We start from the raw sequence: 21,770 nt of genomic DNA, 5'->3' as shown, positions 1-21,770 counted from the left end.
CAACAACATCTGGCACAACACCTGCTCCTGCTCCTGCTCCTGCCCCTGCTATAAGGAGGAGCTTGGAGCCAATAAAAGAACTACAGTCCCACTGAAAGTGCTCAGGCAGCCCCAGGGCTTGGAGCAGCTGCTGGGTCTCTTTGGAATCTGGGAATGGCCAGCCTAGGTATAGGAACCTGGGTTCTCCCTCGACTTCTTTCCCTGTGAGATCCATGTAGAGAAAAGGCAGAGAGAGGCTCCTTTGAAGGGAAGGAACAGGGATGTGGTTTCTCTCCTGTTGGCCTCAGGGAGACAGGTCTGAGCCTCGGGCTGGCTGGGAGGGAGGAGGCAATGGCAGGAAGGACAAGGCCAGACAAGACACAACCTTGAGTCGCCTTGGGAGAGGGGGCCGGAGCTGGAATGTTTGCTCAGCGTCTGGCTCTTGTCTCCATGACAAGAACCCCTGGGGCCAGCATGCAGTGCCTGACCTTCAGGAAGTCAGGCACTGGGGCTAGCTAGCGGGTCTGCTCTGGCTGATGCCAGTTTTCTGGTTCCTGGTGAGGTCCCCTAGCTGGACACCCTCACAGCCCACCCACCTCTTCGTTAGACACAGAGATAGAAAACCCAGATGGAGACCGGATGGACAGATACACCCTTTTATATACCTCCTCCCTCCCCACCAAAGAGCCTTTTACAGAATGTTCTACCCCTCCCGTTGTGTGGGAGGGCTGTGCAGTGTGTGCATTTGATGCACCCGCCTGCAGGCTGAAGTGTGCAAGGCGGCTGTGTTTGTGTGTGCCCAAGTGTGAAATCACACCCTTAGGGGTCCTAAATAGAAGGGAGGAAGAGCAGCCAGTGAGGCCAGGTGTCCTGGCTATGGCCCACTCCAGACACAGCAGGACTGCACATCTGGAATCAAACACCCCCACTCTCTCCCACCATGTCCCAGACAGCATTTGGCACAGGATACTGGCTGTAACACTTTCGGTTTATTGGCTGGGATGCCCTGGATGGCTGACCAGCCCACTGGGCCTGAGAGAAGCCCTGTCTTGTTCTCTGCCCCTCCCCTTCACCTCCCCACTGTGGATTCCGTGGGACACGTATGGAAACTCATGCCCTAGGAAACAGTGGAAAGTGGGGTCTCAAAATAAAACCAAATGAAGCTGGGGAAGGGCTGGGACATATATATTACAATGAAGATACACACCAGCTATACACAACCCAGCGCATAGAGATGGGCAGGAAAGGCAGGAGGGTCCCGCTGACAGACCTCCTCCCCACCGGCCGGCCCCCACAGAGGAATGGCCACTTCAAGTGTCTCAGTGAAAGCTCTGGCTCCCGGGCCCTGGCCCCTTGCTCTGGTAGGGGCAAGGGAGGCAGGGATCTGGGGAAGTGGCTCATGAAGGAGTCCAAGTCCCTGCCTCCTGAGGACAGCCTCATCCGAACATGGGGTGTGGGGACAGGGCACCAGCCTTCTGCCCACTCCCACTGTCCCGTCCAGGTGACTGAGGGCAGCAGGCTTCATGTCCCCACCTGTCCCGGCTGATGAGCAAGGGCAATGGTCACTTCCTGCTGTGCAGAGTGTCCTGGAACTTGGTGCTGGTGTAGCGCAGGTGGAAGCCTTTTTTCGTGATGGTGTCATCAGAGTGGAATCTCACCAGGACAGAGTCTCCTGCTGAGTACACCTCCTCCGGGGGCTGACAGAGGAAGGGGATGTGTATGAGGCTGAGGACAGGGGCTAGGGCTGTGGGTTTCCCTCCCTAAGGTCCCCTGCTCTATGGAAAGCAAGTGGCTCAGGTCCCCCAACCCCTTGATTCAGGAGAAAAACTCGCCTAGCCTAGCGGGTGTTTAATGGGGAGCCTGGAGGAGGGGAGAAAGCAGAGGAGCTTGTCTTAAGTCCAGAGTGAAACTTTCATTCTCAACCTGGCTCTGCTATGAACTAGTTAGGTGTGAAGTTTAGGCAAGGTACAGCTTTTCTGGACCTTGCTTCTCTCACATACAAACAGGACCAAAGACTATCTGCTCTCCATGCCTAGAAGGGTCTGGGGGGGGGAGGCTCATGAGAGGGTGGCTGTGAAGGGTTCTGCAAAGGAAGCAGATTCTCTGAATGGCTGCCTTCTAGTTGTCTCAGTCATGTCTTGGAGAAGACTGGACAGTTGGGTTCCCTAGACCTGGCCCGTCCAACTCCCACCTCCCCTCCCCCAGCTCTGGCCATCATCAACTCCAGATGATGTCCCTTCCCAGGTTCCTGCAAGCCCTTCCTCACCTCTGTGTATAGGCCCTCAGAGCGAGAGCCACCTGTAAAGCATCAGCACATAGATGCCCTGGCCCTAAAGGCTTAGAAAGGATCATTTTTGAGAACCTTGGGGACATTTCCAGCCACCATTCCAGGAAGCTCTGATGAAATTGGGTTCCTTCCCCAGGTCCCCTCCTATTAACTTCTGTCTGGTGGAAATCTCTGGAAGAAGCCACCTGGGACACCCGAATGTGCCAGATCAAGGGAGTTACAAAGGGCAAAGTGTGGGGGGTGCGCCAGGTTGGTAGCCAGGGGACTCCAGAGCCACCAAGCAGGGCAAACAAGAGGGCTGTGTGCTCCGCTTCCCACTCCAGTTCCCCACCTCTCACCCTGCCCAGCCCTTGTCATTTAACAGGTTGAAGCGCTGCTCCTAAGAGGGATTCGCCACAATGCTGGGTCCAGTGGCTGCTAGATAGCTCTGGGAAATTTCACCCTTTCCGGGGTGCCCAGGCTGCCTGGAGCATGGCCATGAGAGGTGGGGACCGGCAGGTGATAGGAGGAGGGCATGTCTGGGTATGGGAATGACCGTGAATGCATGTGCAAAAGTGTATGTGTCTGGGGGGTGGAGGAGATGGGGGGGGGGGACAGCATTCTCTGAAGGAGGACAAGATTTTTAAAAAAAAGAGAAGCAGCAGCCATAGCTCTGACCGGGAGGAAAACAGATCCACCTTTGTGGTTTTCCTGTGGCCTTAGTTAAAACCCCAGCGAGCACACTCTTACCCACTGTCTCTGAAAAGACTAAGAAGCCATGCTCAGGGCCTGCTTGGACAGCAGCACCAACAGCTTGGGGGCCGCTGGCCTCTCACCAAGAGGAGACGCTGGCCGTGGAAGAGATGGGGGTGTTTTCATGGCTCAGCCAGAATGGCTAGTTAGCGCAGCTTGGCTTAGGATCGGGTCCTTGGCTCTGGCCCCCACCTCTGAGTCCTGGTGAGCTGCCCTGGGATTGGAGCAAGGGAATGGGGTGGGGGCAGAGGGAACGCCATCCTCCTTCCCAGATGCAAGTTACCCTGGAGGCCCAGCGAAACTGGTGCTGGGCTGCCTGAGTCAGGGCAAGACCCATCCCAGAGATTGTAGGAACCTCTGTTTTGCCCTAAAAGGACCAGTTTTCCTGGGTGGGGATGGCCCAGGGCAGGGCAGGCCTCTGTAAGCAGCTACCCAAGAGGCCTCCTGGCTCTGGTCAAGGGCCAGGTGTATGCTCCCACCTACCACACCAGCACCCCATGCATGCAGAGGCACTGGGCTGTCGCTGAGTCTCTGGATTGGGGCAAAGAGTGGAGGATCTGGGGGGCCTCACCCCTGAGCCACAGTAGCGCCCCAGTCTGGGGGCTGTGCTGTCATAGCCATCAAAGAGCTCCATGTAGTCGTAGCCACAGTCAGTCTCCTCTTCCACCTCAAAGGTCTGGAACACGAGCTCCACACCGTAGCCTTCCTCTGCCACGATGACCCACTCACAGTCCACACCCCCAGGGTAGTTGTTGTCACCAAACTGGGCGTGGGAGTAAAGATCCTTGGACTTCACCTCGGCTCGCACCTGGCCTCCGCACTCTGTGGGGACAAAATGGGCCGTCACTCCCCGAGTGGAGCTGCGGGTAGGCGGGCGCTGCACTTCACCACGCTGGCCTCACTGGCTGGCTGGAGGCCTGCGAGAGGCCACGTGGCTAGTCAGGGCTGGGTTTGGACCTGGCCCAGGACTTGGCCCATATACATGCTCTGCTGCTCTGCCTCTGGATAGAGGCCCATAGAGGCCAGGGGTGCACAGGATGGGGGTGGCTCAGAGCAGAGGCACGGTGGAGGGCACACTTGTGGAAAGGGGACATTGCTAAGTCGCTCCAGTTGATGGTTGTCATGGGAGAATGTGGGCCCTGAGTTGCCAGAGATTCCATTCTTAAGAGAGATGTACATCTAGATTTTATGTGAAAACTCCTGATTTTTTATATTGGCTCATATTTTTAAAAAACACAGTGGGGGCCAAACACAGCAGTTCTGAGGGCCAGATGGAGTTCCGGGCCTGCAGTCTGTGACCCTGTGCTGTGAGGGGGAACAAGAGCATGCAGGGTAGGGCCAGCAGCAGCCACCTCCTCCTGATGCCCTCTGGCCTCTAGGACATGTGGTGTTCACCCTTCTCTGTAGGGGTGGGGGTGAGGGTCGTGGCTTGGGCAGGGACTGAGTTGAAAGTGTTGAGCGGAGGCTGTAGACACATCAGCTCTGGCGAGTCCCCAGCAGATGGCTGGAGACCCACAAGGAGCCTACAAAGCCCCCATCCAACACCCTGGGTCTGATGGACGTTCTAGGCTTCCCACGACTGGCTCCCAGGCTTTCCCTGCATTCAAATGTCCCCACTTCACTGGTAGCCTCACATCCATTGCTCTGGCCAAACCAAGTGATTTGCTAGCCCCTGTATACACTCAGAGCTGTCCTGGGGCTGGGGCTGTGTTTGGGCTCCTCCCCCTGTTGGAATGTCCCCACCAGTCACACCCAGAGCTAGGCCCTTATCATGTTTTGTCTCCCGCTGTAATTATCTGCACGGGTCCTGTCTCACTCCTGGACTGAGTTTCCGGGTGAGTGGGGTGAAGGGCTCAGGCCTGAGGCACTGCCATTTGCCCTGACATCCCTCTTGCATAGGACCAGAGCTCAGTAAATGGCTGTTGAATAAATAAACAAATGAACACAGAGTAAGCCCCTTGAAGGCTGAGATGTTCATCTGCTTTGTACGTTTTGTGACCAGAACTTAGAACGCTGCCTCATACATGTTACATGTTAGTAAATAGTATCAAATGAATGAAGAGTGAATTTGGGGGTGTCCTAGCACTGGAAACTCTGGGGATTCCCTCCCCATCCCAGGATTCCCTATCTCGTTTTTACTGCCCTCTGAAGGCCACCTCGGCAAACCCTAATTAGGACCTTCTTTTCCTGGCCGAGGAGGCTCCTCCTCTGCTCCCCTGGCCCAGCCCTCAGTACACACTGTGCCTCTAGCCAGGCCGCAGGCGTGGTCTGTCTGCACCTTCACAAGCTCTTTATAACCACCCCACCAAAGCCTGGCCTGCCTTTGAAACCAGTATCAGCAGATGCGTCCTGAACAAATGCTGGCATGAGGGCCTAGCTGCCTGGGACCCTGGTAGCAGGTGTCTCACCTGTGGAATGGGACGCTTGGAAGCCCTTCCTCTGGACGGAGTTGTCAGAGTAGAAGCGCAGGAACATGCGGCTGCCCGAGGCCACAACTGGCTCGGGCTTCTTGCTCCCACAGAAGCGGCCCAGAACTGGGGCCTTGGCATCACGCCCGTCGTACACCTCCAGGTGGTCGTAGGCGCACTCAGGCTGGGACTCAATGTCCATCTCCAGGAAGGTCTGGGGGGCATGGGGAAGGACAGTGAGTTAGGAATGTGGTGGGGGGCCAGTGGGGTGGACAACAGGTGGCCCCAAACCCAGGCCTCCTGACCCCTGCTCACAGACTCTGGGGGGAGGGGCCATGGCTCATGGATGGCAATGAGGGAGGACCTGGGAATGGGGTGATGGCAGATACACCCCCAGTGTACACTGGGGAAGGGCCTCTGTTGAGATCAGACTGGGCTTCTTGCAGGGTGGCAGCCCTATGGACTCAGCCAGGTCATCAGCTTGCAGTCTGCCCTGCTCTGAGCAGTGCCTCTGAGTGACTCAGGGTTTTGGAGCTGACAGGAAATAGGTGACAGCTACATGTCATGGAGGAGGAGGGTGCCTGTGCAGGCTGGGGCGTGGGCACCTTACCAGCTTGACCCGGTGCCCGGGGGTGCTAGAGATAGCCCAGGTGCACTCCTTCTTGCTGGGATATTTGTCAGGCCAGTTGGGGCTGGTGATGGTGCCGCTGGTGGATGTCACCTTGTGGTCACAGCCGGCTGTGGGGGGGGATGAGTTTGGGGAAGGGGATCATCAGGATCCCCAATGCTTTAATGTCCCCTATGAAGGAAGAAAGCCACTCCCTCCTGCCTGCCTTCCTTCTTTCTCCTGCTTCCCACATAAAAACTGACTGAATTTATATCACTTTTTTCCATTGTTACCCCCGCCCCAGGAAATCAAGCTGCTTGGTTCCAAGCGAGGCCGCACCTGGCAGCATCCATGCCACCACCCTCATAGGTGGACCTTTGAGGCCATCTGGCCACACCTTCTCTGCACTCTGAGATGCTGGCATCCTCTGATCTCCTGCCACGCCTCCACATTCAGAGAAGACTTTGGCACCTGACTCAGTTCTCTCCATCCAACTCCTGTCACCATTCTCGGTGATGTCAACAAACAGGCAGACGGTCCACCCCATACACTGGCCTCTCAGTCCCTGCCCTCAGCTCTGCTGGTTCTCATTTCCGTCCTTCTGAGGTGCACTTGCTCATGACCTCTCCCTCGCCTTTGCCATCACCCACCGTTTCTCGATGTTGCAATCACCTCATCCTCTTTGTGGCCACCTCCTGTTCTTCCAGGGCGCTCAGGCCCTCACTTTCCTGTCACAGCTTCTTTAACTTTAGAGGGACCTCCATGGCCCCGACCCTTACAGTTTCTCCCAATATTCCCTCCTTGGTTGACTTAACTCACTTCCCTTTCCTGCTGGACTGCGTGGCTGAGCACCGGACTGGTCTTCAACACACTGTCCTGCTGTACCATCTTGGAAAACGCCATCGGTGGTCCTCAAATATGAAGGACTTCAACTTCCTGACTCTACCTGCAAATTCACCTTCCCCTGCCCCCATATTCCCTCCTTTCCTGTCTCAGAGAAGGTGTCCCTCCTCTCTGGCAGGAATGATCTCCTTCTCTGAGCTGGAGCTTGTAACTGCCCACCACCTGGGGACCTGGTAGCATGAACTGCCCACCCTCCCTCTCTCTGCCAGCTTATAAGCCTTCCTGAGCTGTGCCCTTCCTAAACCAGCTCTCCCACGGCCCAGCTTCTCTCTTCTTCTCAGCCAACCTTCAAGAAAACATGCTATCACCACCTCTTCACTGCTTATGGCTCCTTGATCCACTGCAGTCTACCTCCCGCCTCTGAAAAGTGTGGCCTCACAAACAATTTAAAAGCCAGTGTTCACTATTTATGGTTATCATCGAATCTCACAGGTCCCTCTAGGAAAAGTGGGCAGCCAGTATGCTGCTGGGCTGGGGAGGAGAAAGGGGTGGGTGGGGTGGGGGTGCAGGCCGCACAGCTGTTCCTATAGTCAGAGGCTCACAAGATGACTGCACAGCCATGAGGACTGGAGAGGAGTGGTGCCCTCGCAGGCTGCCCAGGGCCCTGGTGGAGGCAGGTAGAGCTCCTGGCTCTCCCCGGTTGATCTATGAGCTGTTTCAATACCCCTTTAGGACTTCCTATGTCCACAGGCACTGCCCTCTCTTCCCCATTCCTACCCTGGTCTTCCATGCCCTCCAACGTTTCCTTGCACACCAGCCAGACTGCAATGTCCTTGGCAGCGGGGGATGAGGGGGGGTGGCTATAGAACCTCGCACAGCGCTGTACTCCTGCAGGAGTTCAGGAAATACTGACTGATTTGTAATTAGCCCATCCCTTAAGGGAGTGAGGAACCATGAGTGCTTCTAAAACGAATCTCAGCGACTATGTACAGGCCGCCTTCCCAAGAAGTGGAAACCTTCTCCTGCTATCTCTTTGATGTTGATGTCAAGGGTTCTTTAGCAAAACCCTCTTTTTAAAAGAAGATACAAAGATAAAATGCAGTTTAGACAACATCAGAATTAGGCCCCCTTTAGTTAAAAGATGTGGAGGCTCCGTGAGTCAGGAACTTCATATTTGAGGAGCCTTGAGTGTCTGTTGGGTCACTGTCAAGTGCTTCAGTTGTTTATTCTGGACAGCGGTTTGTTTATACCTTGGCTGTCTACCTAATAATGGTAAGAAAAGGCCAGCCGCTGTGCTAAATGCTCAAAGCAAGATCTCTGAAGCTTATAGTACCCTGCAAAATAGGTACCACTTTTTTATCTCGTGGATGAGGAAACTGAAGCTCAGGGAGGTGAAGTGACTCACCCAAGGTCACAAAGACATTCAGTGTCAGAGGCAAGTCTGTGTTGTGCTGCGGGGATAGTATGTCCCTAGCAGGCAGGGGCCACAATGAAATTTACACCTTGGAACAGGCCAGTGTTTTATAGGGCCCAAAGGGGTATCAGATGACATCAAGGATGCCATGGGGGCTGTTTCCAAACATCTGCAGGGCTCCAGTGTCTGGGAGGCAGCAGCCCTGTTGTGAGTATCCCTGGGGTCAGCAGTGTGACCAGTAACAGTGACATGCATGATTGTGCTTGTGAGGAGCCAGGCACTACTTGGAGCCCTTCATAGCCTTAGGCCTTTACAAGGTAGGTGCTATTACAAGGTGGGTGCTATTACAAGGTGGGTGCTATTACAAGGGGGTATGTCACAAAGGAGCAAACCAAGGTTCAAAGAGAGGAAGTCAGGCTCAAGGGCACACAGCTGCCTGGCTGAGTGGTGGGGCTGGGCCAGGCAGTCTGGCTCCAGAGTCTCTGCTCTTCACCGCTGTCCCATCTCACCTCTCTGCCAGAGGGAGGTTGTTACAGAAAGGACTAGGACATGGATTTGAAGAAGCACTAACCATGAGAACAGCCTAAAATGGAGTCTGGGGGCAGCCATGAGCTCCTCCTTTCCTGACACACACAGGAAAGACAGAAAGTGCACGGGGCTTGGATGTTGCTGTGGCTGGGAGATCTGTGCACCAGGCACAGGGTGAAATGAGGTGACCTCAGGGTTCGCTCAGCTCCTTAAGTCTAAAAACCGAGACCAGTGGAGATGGCACCTCTGACCTCGTGCTCCCCGGCCTTTGGTCCTTCAGGTCCACATGCTGTGAGCAGTGGGAGGTGCCCGGCAGTCCTGGGCACCGGCACTGGCATCGCTTACCTTCCTTGCAGTCGTGTTTGTTGTCGTGAAGGACAAAGCCGCTGCGACACTGGCACTCATAGCTGCCGAAGGTGTTGACGCAGTCTTGTTGGCAGCCGCCATTATCCTTGGAGCACTCGTCCTTGTCTGCAGGGGAGCAAACAAGGGCAGACCCCGGGTCTGTGCAGGGCTGAGGTCCGGGCGGTCACCCCAGGGGAAGTGGGAGGCCTGGCTGGGCTTCCTCCCCCCGGGAGCTGGGTGGGGAGTGAGAGGCCAAGGCGATGACAGGGTCCGGCTGTGGGGAGAGAAAGTAGAAGTGGGGTGGAGGGAGGGCTGAGTCTGGAGCTGACCAGCATGGGAACCCTCTACCATTACCTGCTTACTGGACAGACGGACAAGTGGAAAAATAGACACACGGACAAGCAGACTGCAAGAGAAAGGAGCAGGACGCAGGGGTCCCTTTTTTACTTCACAACAGGAAATGTCACAGACACCATCAAAATGGGAGGGAGTGGGGGCGGGGAAGGTCCCCTGTCCATGTGAGGGGGACAAGGGGGAGCAGGAGAGCACCAGTTCTGTCCAGCCAGAGGGAGGCAGGCCGGAATGGCAGAGCGGAGGTGGGGGTGGGCAGCACGGAAGCCCCCATCCCATTCTGTCCAAGGTGAGGTTCCTGAGTAACAAAGGGTCCGGGAGGCCTGGGAGGCCTCACTGGGGGGTCCGGTTTCTTTTCTGTACTCGGAATTTGAGCTGGTGGGGTCGTCCCCGAGGGGGCTGCAGAGCTGGCCTCTTTTCTGAAACGAGAGAGAGAGAAGGAGAAAAGGGACCAAGGGTGGGGGTGGAGGGCAGGGACCAGGCAGGGAGAGCAGTGAAAACCAGACCCGGGGCCTCGAGGCAGATCCACGGGGCAGGCGGGAAGGCAGCGGGCACACACATGCAGGAAGGCCATGTCTGCACAGCCAGGGCACAGAGGGAGGCAGGTGGGAGGAGCACAGCAACAGGGGAGGGAGGGAGGGAGGGATGGATGGAAGGAGGGATGGATGGATGAATTGATGGAGAGAAAGCCTGTGGCGGGGAGAAGGCCGGTGGGGTGGGCAGGAGGCCCGTGCACCGGGGGAGAGAAACAGTCTCAGGCAGAGGGGTGCATCCATGGGTAGGGTGGGCCCTGGGGAGAGCTCTGCTCTCTCATTCTGGCTGCTGCAGCTACAGAGCATGTTAAACACACACCCCGTCAACACACCAACACACACAGGATCCCCTCATGGATGTCCTGTCATCCCAACATGGCAGTACAGACACCGACCCAAAAGTTCACTCCTATGTGTGCACAGGATACACTTCAAATACACGGGCAGACAGATACCACACGCACACACATTATCAGCCATCTGCCCATCTGTGCACTCATGCACAGAGATACACACTCAAGCGTGCTCACACTTACAGCTGCTCATGTTCAGGTGGACCTGCACATGCACTGTCCCATGAGCACAAACATGTGCACTGACACAAACACATGGTCACAGGGCATGTGTATGTCACACCCACATATTCTCGTCTGTCTATGGTCACTCTGGGGACCATGTGCCTGGCACAGAGGCAGGTATTCAGGGAAGGTGTGTGGATCAAATGGACACCCAAAATTCCAGAGATGAACCACAAGGTAGAAAGATAAATGCTGGCATTCAAATGGCCAGGTGGGGTCTGTGACAAGGGGAGCCCTGTCTCTATCAAGAGAGGGGCCCAGGGGCTGGAGTACTGGCTCCCAGAAGGACATGCTTCTCCAGTCCATTCTCAGGTGGGCCAGACCCCTTGGGGCCTGCAGGAACCCAGGGCCAAGAGGTAGAGTCCCCAAGTCCTTTTATAGAGCTCCTCAGTTAGATCATCACAGAGACCCTGACTGAGGGCCTGTGGAAATTGCTTTTGCATTAGCCCTGTAGGAAAGTGGGGGTGATGGGAACCCTATGGCCATCATGGGGTATCACTGAGGAACTCACTGGTGACTATGCTGGGAGCTCATGGACCGAGCAAAGATTGCCCTGAAATGTTTTGACCATGCCTTCCTCATATATACCTCAAATACCTAGTATAGGGCCTGGTGGATAGTAGGGATAAAAAACATTTGCTCAATGAATAAGTGAATGGCTGAATGAATGAGAGAAAAGTGAATCCTGAGGAAGGCCTGCTTTACCATCCCCAGGTGAGGTCCTGGCATGGTGGGGGTGGGGGTGGGCAGCCTCCCCTCAAAGCCAGGGGGGCAGACTGCAGGAGCAAGGGGGGTGGATGTGGGCCCAAACAAGGAGATGGCACTCACCCTCCAGTGCCAAATGCCCCGGAAGGTGGCTGAGATCAGACTGAAGTTCTTCAGGCCTTCTTCTCCTTCTTGGCTTAGAGTCTCCTTGCTCGGTGTCCCAAAAGTCCAATGAGCCCCCCTCCTGGGGGGCCAGAGTCAGATGCCCCATGCCCTGAGGGCTGGACCTTGACGCCCACTGGTGAGGGTCCTCTGCAGGTTTCTTGTGCGATGGGGCAACGTGTGTGTGTGTGTGTGTGTGTGTGTGTGTGTGAGTGTGTGTAAGTGCGTCTCTGTGCGGGGCTGAGGGTGGGTGGGCACAGTGCCAGAGCAGGGCAGTAACCATGGGTGGAGAGCCCTGGGCTCTAGGCCTGACAGATGTGGTGTCAGTCCCTTTCCCCCTCCAAGACTGGAGCAACAGAAGGGCAACAGAAGGGCAGGGAGAGACGAGAGTAAGCAGGTAATGGTTTCCCTGGGGCCAAGCCCACACCTGAGTAGGTGTTATGTTCCCTCAGCCCTCTAGTGAGCACCTTGTAGGAGTTTCAGGTGGGCACAGGGAAGAAAGGGGTTTGCACTGAAAGGGGAGGGTCTCAGCAAGCAAGGGGCAGGGCCTGTGGGCACTTTAAGCAAAGCAGGTGGCTGGCAGTGCCAAGCAGGGAACCAGTGCACAGGGCAGTGCATGGCATCCAGGTGGGGGGGGCAGGGGTGCAGGGCAGCCGCGGGGGGTGGGGGCTGTAGGATGCAGGACCCTGGGCAAAGGAGGGGAAAAGGAAGGCAGCGTGGACAGGCCATAGGCTTCCTGCCTTCCTGCCACCCTGTGCCCAGCCCACCAGGTGTGCTGGGGGTGAAGATCCCTGAGCTGTCCCCCACAAAACCCTCCCATTGCCCTGCACTGTCTGTGTCCCTCAGGAAGATCACTGGCCACCTCCCAGCTTGGCCCCAGAGTCAAGGACAGAGGGATTAATAAAGCAGGGTAGAGGTCTTTTGGGACCCCTGGAAGTCAAGCTCAGAGAAGCTGGACAGGGGCTATTGACTACTTTTTAGGCCACCTGAAGACAGGGCCATCAAGAGTACTGGACCCTGCCTGGCTGGTGTGGCTCAGTGAGCGTCGATCCATGAACCAGGAGGTCACGGTTCGATTCCCGGTCAGAGTACTTCCCAGTTAGGCCACATGTCTGGGTTGTGGGCTCAATCCCCAGTAGGGACCATGTAGGAAGCAGCCCATCGATAATTCTTTCTCATCATTGATGTTTCTAACTCTCTCTTCCTCTCCCTTCCTCTCTCTGAAATCAATAAAAAAATATTTTTTTTAAAAAAGAGGACTGGATCCTAAGGCAGCTCTCAATAAACTAAAGAATATATAAAAAACAATAAATAGGTAAATATAATAAATAATTTCAAAAATGAATAATTAATAAATAAAATAAGATAAAATGAATGCTGGATGAACCTGAGTCCCCGACATGCAGGCTGAGGGGGAGGAAAGGCTTTGGTGTTGGAGGAAGGGAGGCACCTTCCTAGGCATGAACCTATCGAGCCTACAGGGTCTGATTAGCAATCTGGCTATAGCCAGATAATCTGTCCCACACCATCCAATGCAAATGCCCTCCTGCTCCCTGCATGCACTTCTGGCCACACTGAACTGCCTGTCCCCAGAGCCTGACCTCTCTCAGACTCCTGACACCTGGACCACTGTCTCCCTTCAACTTTGCATATCTGTGTCCTGCCTATGAACTGCCCAGCCTCAGGTCGGCTGCCATAGAGCCCTGAGTATGCTCAGAATGAACAGGGTTCAGGGCAGAGAGGCTGGCCTAGTGGTGAGCTGATGACGGAACAGAGGACAGACTCTGCTGTGGGCAACAGGGGGCTGGGGAGTGCAGGGAGCAAGAGAGTGGCTCTGAGCTGGGGAGTCCTGGTTACCTGAGAAGAAGTGGGCCTTGAAGCCCTTTTTGGAGACTGTGTTGTCCGACTTGAACTCCACGCGCATGTTGTTGTACTGGGAGGTGATGACCTCGGGCTTCTCAGAGCCACAGAACTTGCCGTGCAGCTTGGAGTCAGCTGTGAGTCCACTGCGCACCTCCACGAAGTCATACTTGCACACCTGCAGGGTAGTGCGGCTCCAGGCCCACCTCCTCCAGGATGCCTCTCCTGACCACCCCCACCAGGGAGATTTCCTGTTCTGTGGATCCTTTCACCTGCAGTTACCTGCTTTACCAAGTCTAACAATTCAAAACAGTGCCACCCTGCTGCCATCAGATGGATCCTCTTGTGCTCTTCACACAAGACCCAGCCCTGCCTCGCTCCACAGGCTTCTGGGCGCCATGTGTTTCATTCCCACATGCCACAGGCTCCGGGGACTTCCCTCTTCCCTGAGCGCCCCCTGCTTCCCTGAATCCCTCTCTCCTCTACATTCTTGGAGTTTATTTCTTTCAGAGGGTAGGAAGCACACATCAAGCCGGGCTCCAATGCCTCAGACCTTCCTACATCTCCTCATCAGCCCCAGGATGCACTTACATCGTTGCCCTCGGTCTCGAAGAAGTCGAACTGCAGGGAAATACGGTACTGGGTGGGGGCCACCAACTGCCAGATGCAGTTTTTGTTAGGGGGGTACTCCTTGGGCCAGCCCGGGCTGGTGATAGAGCCGTTGAGCTTGGTGAGGAATCCACCACAGGCAGCTGGGGGCACAAGGGAGGTGGCATCACCTTCCAGGAGTCCCCGCTCTAGGGAAGGGCACGAGACATGGGCTGGGGTACATTAAGGAGGAGATGGGGACTTGGGTCTGGTCTCTCCAGGACAGAGGGAAGGAGGCATGGGGTGGGGGGTATCTTTAAAGTATGAGGAGTTGAGGAGTGTGTGTGTGGCCGCTTCTGTTTTATATGGGTCAGGGCATCTGCTGAGAGAGAGGAAGAAGGGGCTCAAGGAAGGCAGTGTCAGTGGGCAGCGAGGACAGAGAAGAACTGGGGAGTAGCCATTCAGCAGGATCAGGCTGAGCTGAAGTCAGGGAGCCACAGAGTTCTATCACCAGCCTCTTGGGATCATTTACAGGGAGGGGCTGAAACTCTGTGCCTGTCTGAGAGCAGTGGTTTCCAAACCATGGATCATGACCTTTTGGTGGGTGATGAAATCAATCAACTGGTCAAGATAAGCATTTAAAAAACAGAATAAGATAGAAAAACAAAAAACCCTACAAAAACCAGAGTACATCACCCCTGGTAACAGAGTGTCCTGGGGGATTAAGTGATGAAATGTATTCCTTATCCACAAGTGGTGAAGAAAGCGCTAGGGAGTCCTAGCTGTTCCAGGAAGGGGTCTGTCCCAGGGCATCAGAGATCTGGCTGGACAGTCTGGGGTGGGGGAGGGAACAGAGTCTTGGGCAGTCTGGGGGGATACTCACCCTCACAGCGGCGCTTGTCAGGGGCCAGCTCGTACCCAGGGTCACAGCTGCACTTGTAACTGCCCAGGGTATTGAGGCACCGCTGCTCACAGCCCCCACGGTTGGGCCGAGAGCACTCGTCCACTTCTGCCAGTAGGAAGGAAAGGGTGTCAGTGACTCCCAGGCAAGGGCCAGGGTCCCTTCTCCTGCTTCTACTTGAGAGTCAAGTCCAGGGTCCCTAAGGTTTCCTGTGACAGCCCCCAGTCCCATTCTACAGTGGGCAGTCAGTCGTGAGCCACTTGGTTCTGAGGCTCTGGCCTCCTGGCCCCACCGAGCTCTCCGTGGCTGCTCAGGACCCACTCAGTTCCCAGGGGATACTTCTCATGAAGTGCCCACCCAAAGGGACAGGCAGTGACCTGACGGAGGGGACAGGGGGCCTCACAGAGCCTCTTTTCTGAAAACACCATTTACCGGTGCCTCTCCTGCGCCGTTCCTGAACTATTCTTTCATTTATCTTTCATCCTTACATGAAGCCTCTGATGACGGGGTACTACTGTCCCCACTTTACAGACAAGGAAGTGAGGTTCAGGCAGAAGCCCCTGCCCAGGGTCACACCGATACCTCATCCACGCTGCCTTGCTTCCTCCCTGAGCTCCAACGGTGCTTCCTGCCTCTAGGCCTCATCAGCACGCTGTATAAACTTTTGGATGTTAAGGCAACTCCTGAATTATCCTTTAAATTCATAGTCGAGCACCTACCATGTTTCAGCTACTTTAACTAACTTTGTTGTTTACTCAATGAGGTATGCAGTTTTTCAGTGGGGTTGACCTTTTTCCCCTATTTAGGCCATAAACTCAAGAACAGGGTGCTAATGGGTTCCTCACAATCTTTGTGTTCAATGAGTGAATGAAAAAGGAATGAAGTCATCACAGCACTATTTACAACAGCCAAGTTGTGGAAACAGACTAAACATGCATCAGCAATTGTGCCTGTGGTCGGCAACACTATATTGTACACTTAAAAATAAGATTTAAAAAATTTAAAAAAGGAATGGAGAAGATGGATTGGCCATGGAGTGGGAGGGGTGGGGGACCAGGGAAAGCAGCACCTTTGAAAAAGTTGACAGCAAAACCAGCTTTGTTAATGGATCCGTCAGAGACAAACTTGAGCCAAAGGCGGCTGGATGTGCTCTTGATGTCATCAGGCTTCTCGTAGCCACAGTAGCGCCCGATGAGGGTGCTGGTCTCACTGTGCCCATCACGCACCTCCAGGTAGTCATAGGCACAGCTGTCATGGCGCTCAATCTGGGGATCAGGGGCTCAATCAGTCAGAGGAACTCTGGCTGCCAGGACCCAACACCCAGAAGCCCATGGAGAGGTGGGCTGTCCTGGGGTCAACTGGGGCATGAAAGGATCACAGGGTCTCTGACCTACCTCGAAGGACTGGAAGGTGAGGCCCACATGGAAGCCCTCGGACACCTGGATCCGCCAGATGCAGACTTTGCTGGGCCGGTAATCATCCGGGTAATTGGGTGACTGGATGTGGCCATTGTCCTTTTTCACATCTCCTCCGCAGATGGCTTTGGGGACACAGTGTAGGTGGGGAAAAGGGGGATCAGTGAGAATGCTCTGCCTTGCTCGGGAGTCCTTCTCCCCCTCCTCCAGCCCTTCCCAAACCCCCCAGCTTCCTAGTTCCCCTTCCCATCCTGGCCAATCCCACTGGGATCTCTTCTGGTGCCAGGAGGGAGTGGTTCTAGGATGCCAGAGACCCCATATATCTGACTCTTCTCCCCTTTTCATTCTAGGTACCTTCATAGACTGCAAAGAAGCCCTTTCCGACCCAGTTGCTACTGCTGCGGAATTCAACCCAGAGGCGGCTGTCAGTGGAGACGATAGGCTCAGGGAGCTTGCCCCCGCAGAAGCGGCCTGTGAAGACAGTGTGGACAGAGGGGCAGTGAGGCCAGAACTGAGTCCCTCTCTCCTTCTCATGCCAGGCTGTCCCTCGGGAAGCAGGCCTCATCTCTCAGAGGGACTCAGGGGCTCGGGCCCTCGTCTGCACTGGACACATACTACCAAGACCCTGTACCCTCCGATGGGCCTGTGTCTGGTCCAAGGTCCAGCTTGGCCTTGAAGAGCCAGAGAGAGACCCTTCTAGAGGATTTCACACCCTTGAGGGATAGGATATGAGTCTGTTTCTGGAAGGAAAGGTGACCCCCACGGTAACCAACTGTTCATGTGTTTTATTTACGTGTTTTAAAGAGCATGCCACCATTGTTACTTATCTTTTCTTATCTGATCTCCACGTAAACAATAACTGAGAACCAAGACAGTTTTCCTTGTATATTACAAAATGAGTCATTTGATCAAACGCAGGGGATGCCACAGGACCCCAGATAGAACCCAGAATCTGGGGACTGGTTTAGAAAATGTCTCCTTTGAAATAAAACAGGACAAGAATCCACCCAAGCAGATGAGGCTGGCCATCTGTGGGGCTCTTCGTAGTCAAGAATCAACCAGGGGTGCTCTGTGTGTTCTAGTAAGATGGGTGTTTCCCAACTTTCGTCAAGGGACAGAGGGCGTTGACCTAGGAATGTAAGTTACGAAAATAAACTGCAGTCTTGGAAACGCTCACACGTCCGAAGGAGGAAGTGTTGTAATAACAGCTGCTTTAGGTAACTAATAAGAAATTTCGCATGTCAGAAACTGGGGGGAAAATGTGATAAGCAAGGATTTGTCAGCCTGCTAGAGGCACAGGCTGTGGGGCAGAGGTCCTAATGGTAATGAACAGTCCCGAGCAACCTGGATTCCTGTCGACACTGGAGAAGAATTCATCTATCCTCAGCCTGGATGCCAAGACCCTCTTAGAACACCTCTCTGCCCTAACTCTATGTCTATTAAAGCACGTTCTATTCCGTGGTTCTGACCCACTCATTTCCTACTTACTCACCCCTCACCCCAAGGAAAAAAGCACCCTGTGCAAATGAGTTTGGGTCACTGGGCCATATAGGTAGCCTTTGTGGTATACCAGGCTGCACTGTGGGTACCCTCAGGCCAGACCTTGCAGACAGAGGAGACGAAGCCTCCGAAATTGCCCAGATGAGGAAGAGAGCCCGGAACGTGGGATGCGCAGAATAGCTTGTCCATTTCTGTCAACACAGATGACTCCCCTAGCCATACATTGACAACCACCAGGAGGAAGGCCGGAAGCCTGTACCAAGGACTGTGAGGCACAGACTGGGGAAAGGACTTGCCCAAAGTCATACAGCTAGTTAGTAATGCAGCCAGCCGGCAGGGTGTCACCCTTGGCCAAGTGCTGGGCCCCCGGGGGGGGGGATAAGTAGTGCTAAGAAGGAATCAGCTGCAGAGGAGGCAAGGGCGGCCTCACTCATTACCTCGGAGGGGAGCCTTCCTCCAGAAGCCATCTCGGACCTCCACATAGTCGTACCAGCACAGGCGGCTGCGGTACAGGTCCATGGATGTGAAGTTCAGAATGATCTAGGGGAAAAGGGAGAAAGAGGGTTATGTTGCTCCTCACACCTCACGGGCCTCGCCCTCCAGTCCCACGACAGCTGTCCCATGACCACTGTCCCACTTTTGTGAGGCTGTTTGCTATGGGTAATAAATAGTTAAGGGTTCCAAAAGGGGGTTCCTGGCAAAAAATATCACTCCCGCCAAGCTGTCTGCCTTTTTCAGTCAGCATGCTTCCAGATACCTCAGGCCAGTCCTCACTTAAAATGCATGGCCTTGTGAATATGTGTGTGAAATCAGCAGGCTCATTTTACCGATTCCCTTAGTAAGGAGCCATTGTTTTGGGTTACACTCAGCTCTCCTTGGGGTCGACTTAAATCATATAAATCACAGCACCTTTACAGGGAAGAGGTGTCTTCAGTGAGAGGAAGGGCCTCGCTGCAGATGGTAGTGGGGGTCTGAAATGGGAATGAAGGGTCTAGAGAGAAGAGGCAGAGGGAAGGGCTGGCAGAGTCCCCCATTGTCGCACACTTATTCAACACTGATTCTGAGCAGGGGGTCATGCTAACTGCAGAGGGGAATCCTTCCAGATCTGAATCCTTCTCAGAATGAGTTCAAGATATGTACCCCTTGTCAAGACGCTTAGGACTTAGAAGGATAAAACATATGCATGAAAAGATCACTTAGTGAAAATACTAACACTCCAGTCACGCAGAGCTGGTTGTGACTCTCCCTCAGCATTTCCTGCTGTGAGTCCTTGGGTAAATTGCCCAACCTCTCTGAACCTCAGCTACCCCATGTGTAAATGAGGAGGAACATCTCACCCTGACACAGTACTTCACAGGTACAGGTACTGACGTGTCTCCCACTCAGGACTTCATTTCAGCATCTGAACTCACCAAATGTTCACCTAACACTGGAGGAATGTCTGACCCCTTGCTAAGTACCAACTCTTCCAGCAGGTGGGCACATCCATAGGTAGAGAAGCACACTTTTCAGGAGGGAAACTGCTTCATTAACAGTTTCCAGAATGAACCCTAAAGCCTGTTGTGTGTTCTCTGTCCAACAAGCAGAGACTCCCGGGAACAGCTCACGGTGACTGGTGAGGAGTATGCAGTGGGCACATGATGGCACAAGGGGCCCACCTGCTAGGTGCCAGCTGGGTTCCGTGTTAGAGGAGAAGGGGACAGGGAGGCATGTCTCCCTTCTGGATCACTACAGAGTTACAGGCAGATGGAAAAAAGCCAGAATGAAAAAGATCCCAAAGCAGGTGTTAGCGAGTGCTGTCTACAGCCAGTGTCCATGCTGTGACCTGCGGTCGGTCAAGGGGGAGCTTCTGGCTCACTGCCACTCTCTAACACTGACCCTGTCAGAATTCTCGGTGATTTCAATATCCATCCAGATCAGTGATTTTCAACCAGTGTGCCGCAAGAATTTTTAAAACAAGCAGGGGTACTGACCTCGTTTCCCTTAGACTGTCAGATAAAAAAATGACAGCAACCAACAGAACAATAGCCATCCAGTGTGAAGGAATCAAAATGATACCTATCTTTTTTGTGAGATTGGCAAAAAAATACAATTTATTTTCTGGTGTGCCGCAGGAATTTAGTAATTAGTTTATGTGCCATGAGATGAAAATGGGTGAAAATCGCTGACCTAGATGGTCCTTTCCATTCCCTGGCCTCTCCATTCTGTGACCTCTTCTCTCTCCTTCTCTGTCCCTTCTCGGCTATACAGAGCACGTGTCCTAGACTTTATCACCTGCAATCTCAAGTTCAAGGGCTCCACTTTCTGTCCACATGCCCCAACCTTTCCTTGCTCACTCCCTTTCCTTGCTCACTCCTTGTACACTGAGCCCAATAATCCTTCCAGTTTACAGCGACCTCCAATCCACTAAGCCTGCGGTGTTTTCACTGCCTTTCCCCTCCAGGTCCTCACATCCCGTCTTCCCTAGCATGAACTCACAGTCCATCTGTCTTCTTTTCCTTTGACTCATGAGTTTAAGTATGTTTGTGTTTGGGAACCTTTTATTAATTGAGGTACTCTGAGATGTAATTGAGTGAGATCCTGTCTTACAAAGTGCAAAATATTATTCTTGATAGTTATTAATCATCATTGAGAGTATTACTATAAAAATACAAGTCCTGGCATTTTGAAAAACTGAAGCTGAAAGTCTGTTCTAGCTATGGAGCCAGTGTCTCACACCCAATATTTTATCTTTGTAGAAAGTGAGCAAATATGATCACAGAGGTAGTTTCATTCATATGGAATCCTCGGTGCATAGCACGTAGGAGTTACTTAGTAAATATTTCTTGAATAGCATTTTGCTTTTAGGAATCTGTTCTACAGATATACTTGCCCTCGTATGTAAAGATGTGAGTTTCAAGATGTTTATGGTAGCATTTTTGAAAACTGGGAAAAACTTAAATCAACATCCATCACTGGAGACTTGCAGGAGATGACTGAATAATTAAATTAAAGGACACCAACACTGTGGCATGCTAAGCAGCCATGCAAATGATTGAGGTAGAGCTGTATGTGCTGACATGGATTTATCGTTGAACGAAGGCTAGTTACAGAAGACCACACACATACACACGCATACCTAGAAGGTTCTGGAAGGATATCCCAGTGTTACCAATGCTTAGTCACCTCTGAGGAGTGGGATTTGGAGGAATATCAAAGGGAAAATATTGGCTTTTTACCCTATTTCTAAACTGTTCAAAATTTTTATAATGCACATATGTTATCTTACATCTAACAAACAACAGAAACATCTTTTAAAGAGTCGCTGGATGGAAGAAGAAATGAAGAGGGCTGAATGAGGGCACTCTGGCTTATAAACTCACGCCCCTAACCACTACTCCATGCGGCCTCTCGGCTTTCCAGTCAATTTTGCTCAGCAGCTGCGTTAAGAACAGCAGCAACTCCTGGGAAACAATCCTGGCTCTGTCCAGGGTAGATCAGTTCAGACTCTCTAAAGAAGAAACCACACATGCCCAGCCGGCGGAACCCCAAAGGGCCCACCCAAGACCTCCTACGTGGCAGGAGGGACCAGAGGTTGCCTCACACAGGAGGAAGCGACCTGTGCTGGTGGTTAGGGGCATCCTATGGGGAGGTGCAGCCACGGCTATATTGAGACCGGAGGTGTCTAATTAAATGTTGTAACAACTTGTCATGTGGAAACAGCTGTGCTCTAGTGGCAGGGACACTGCCCGCTGCCAAAGAAAACCTGGCCAGCTCTACCACTTCCTGGCTGTGACTCTGGGCCCATGGCCTGACTTCTTCGTGCCTCAGTGTCTTTGTCTGAAAAAGGGGAGGTGACCCTAATGACTCCACTGGGGAGCTGGGGGGATTAAATGGGATACGGGGTGCAGAATCTCTGGGTGCACCTCACGTGTGGGAAGTATTCCTCATGTCTGTTGGATAGTCTCAAGGAGGAACTGGGAGAACACATCAACCCTCGAGTCTGGCTTCAGTCTGCCCTTGCGGTATAATCTTAGGCCCATTATTTAACTCCT

At 53.5% G+C, this 21,770-nt stretch overlaps 1 protein-coding gene across 5 annotated transcripts in view; it reads right to left on the bottom strand.

Annotated features, from left to right (window-relative positions):
- Positions 1 to 947: 947 nt before the first annotated feature.
- The window catches only part of BMP1 (bone morphogenetic protein 1), a 38,827-nt gene continuing 18,004 nt past the window's right edge, over positions 948 to 21,770 (bottom strand). For 4 of the 5 annotated variants that reach the window (XM_081134707.1, XM_081134708.1, XM_081134709.1 and 1 more), the window contains 12 exons: positions 18,174 to 18,276; positions 16,591 to 16,707; positions 16,216 to 16,361; positions 15,891 to 16,086; positions 14,804 to 14,929; positions 13,924 to 14,084; positions 13,330 to 13,510; positions 9,144 to 9,269; positions 6,017 to 6,144; positions 5,407 to 5,620; positions 3,570 to 3,820; positions 948 to 1,676 (listed from right to left, as the gene is read on the bottom strand). In XM_081134707.1, the coding sequence (XP_080990833.1) occupies positions 1,542 to 1,676; positions 3,570 to 3,820; positions 5,407 to 5,620; positions 6,017 to 6,144; positions 9,144 to 9,269; positions 13,330 to 13,510; positions 13,924 to 14,084; positions 14,804 to 14,929; positions 15,891 to 16,086; positions 16,216 to 16,361; positions 16,591 to 16,707; positions 18,174 to 18,276 (1,884 nt within the window). In that variant the 3' untranslated portion in view covers positions 948 to 1,541. Of the gene's footprint in view, positions 1,677 to 3,569; positions 3,821 to 5,406; positions 5,621 to 6,016; positions 6,145 to 9,143; positions 9,270 to 9,550; positions 9,914 to 13,329; positions 13,511 to 13,923; positions 14,085 to 14,803; positions 14,930 to 15,890; positions 16,087 to 16,215; positions 16,362 to 16,590; positions 16,708 to 18,173; positions 18,277 to 21,770 lie in introns of those variants that run through there. The other variant, XM_081134711.1, reaches the window with a different exon arrangement.

This window comes from Miniopterus schreibersii (assembly GCF_964146895.1).
Source record: "Miniopterus schreibersii genome assembly, chromosome: 4".
Taxonomy (NCBI): domain Eukaryota; kingdom Metazoa; phylum Chordata; class Mammalia; order Chiroptera; family Miniopteridae; genus Miniopterus; species Miniopterus schreibersii.
This window is presented reverse-complemented; position numbering and strand designations above follow the sequence as displayed.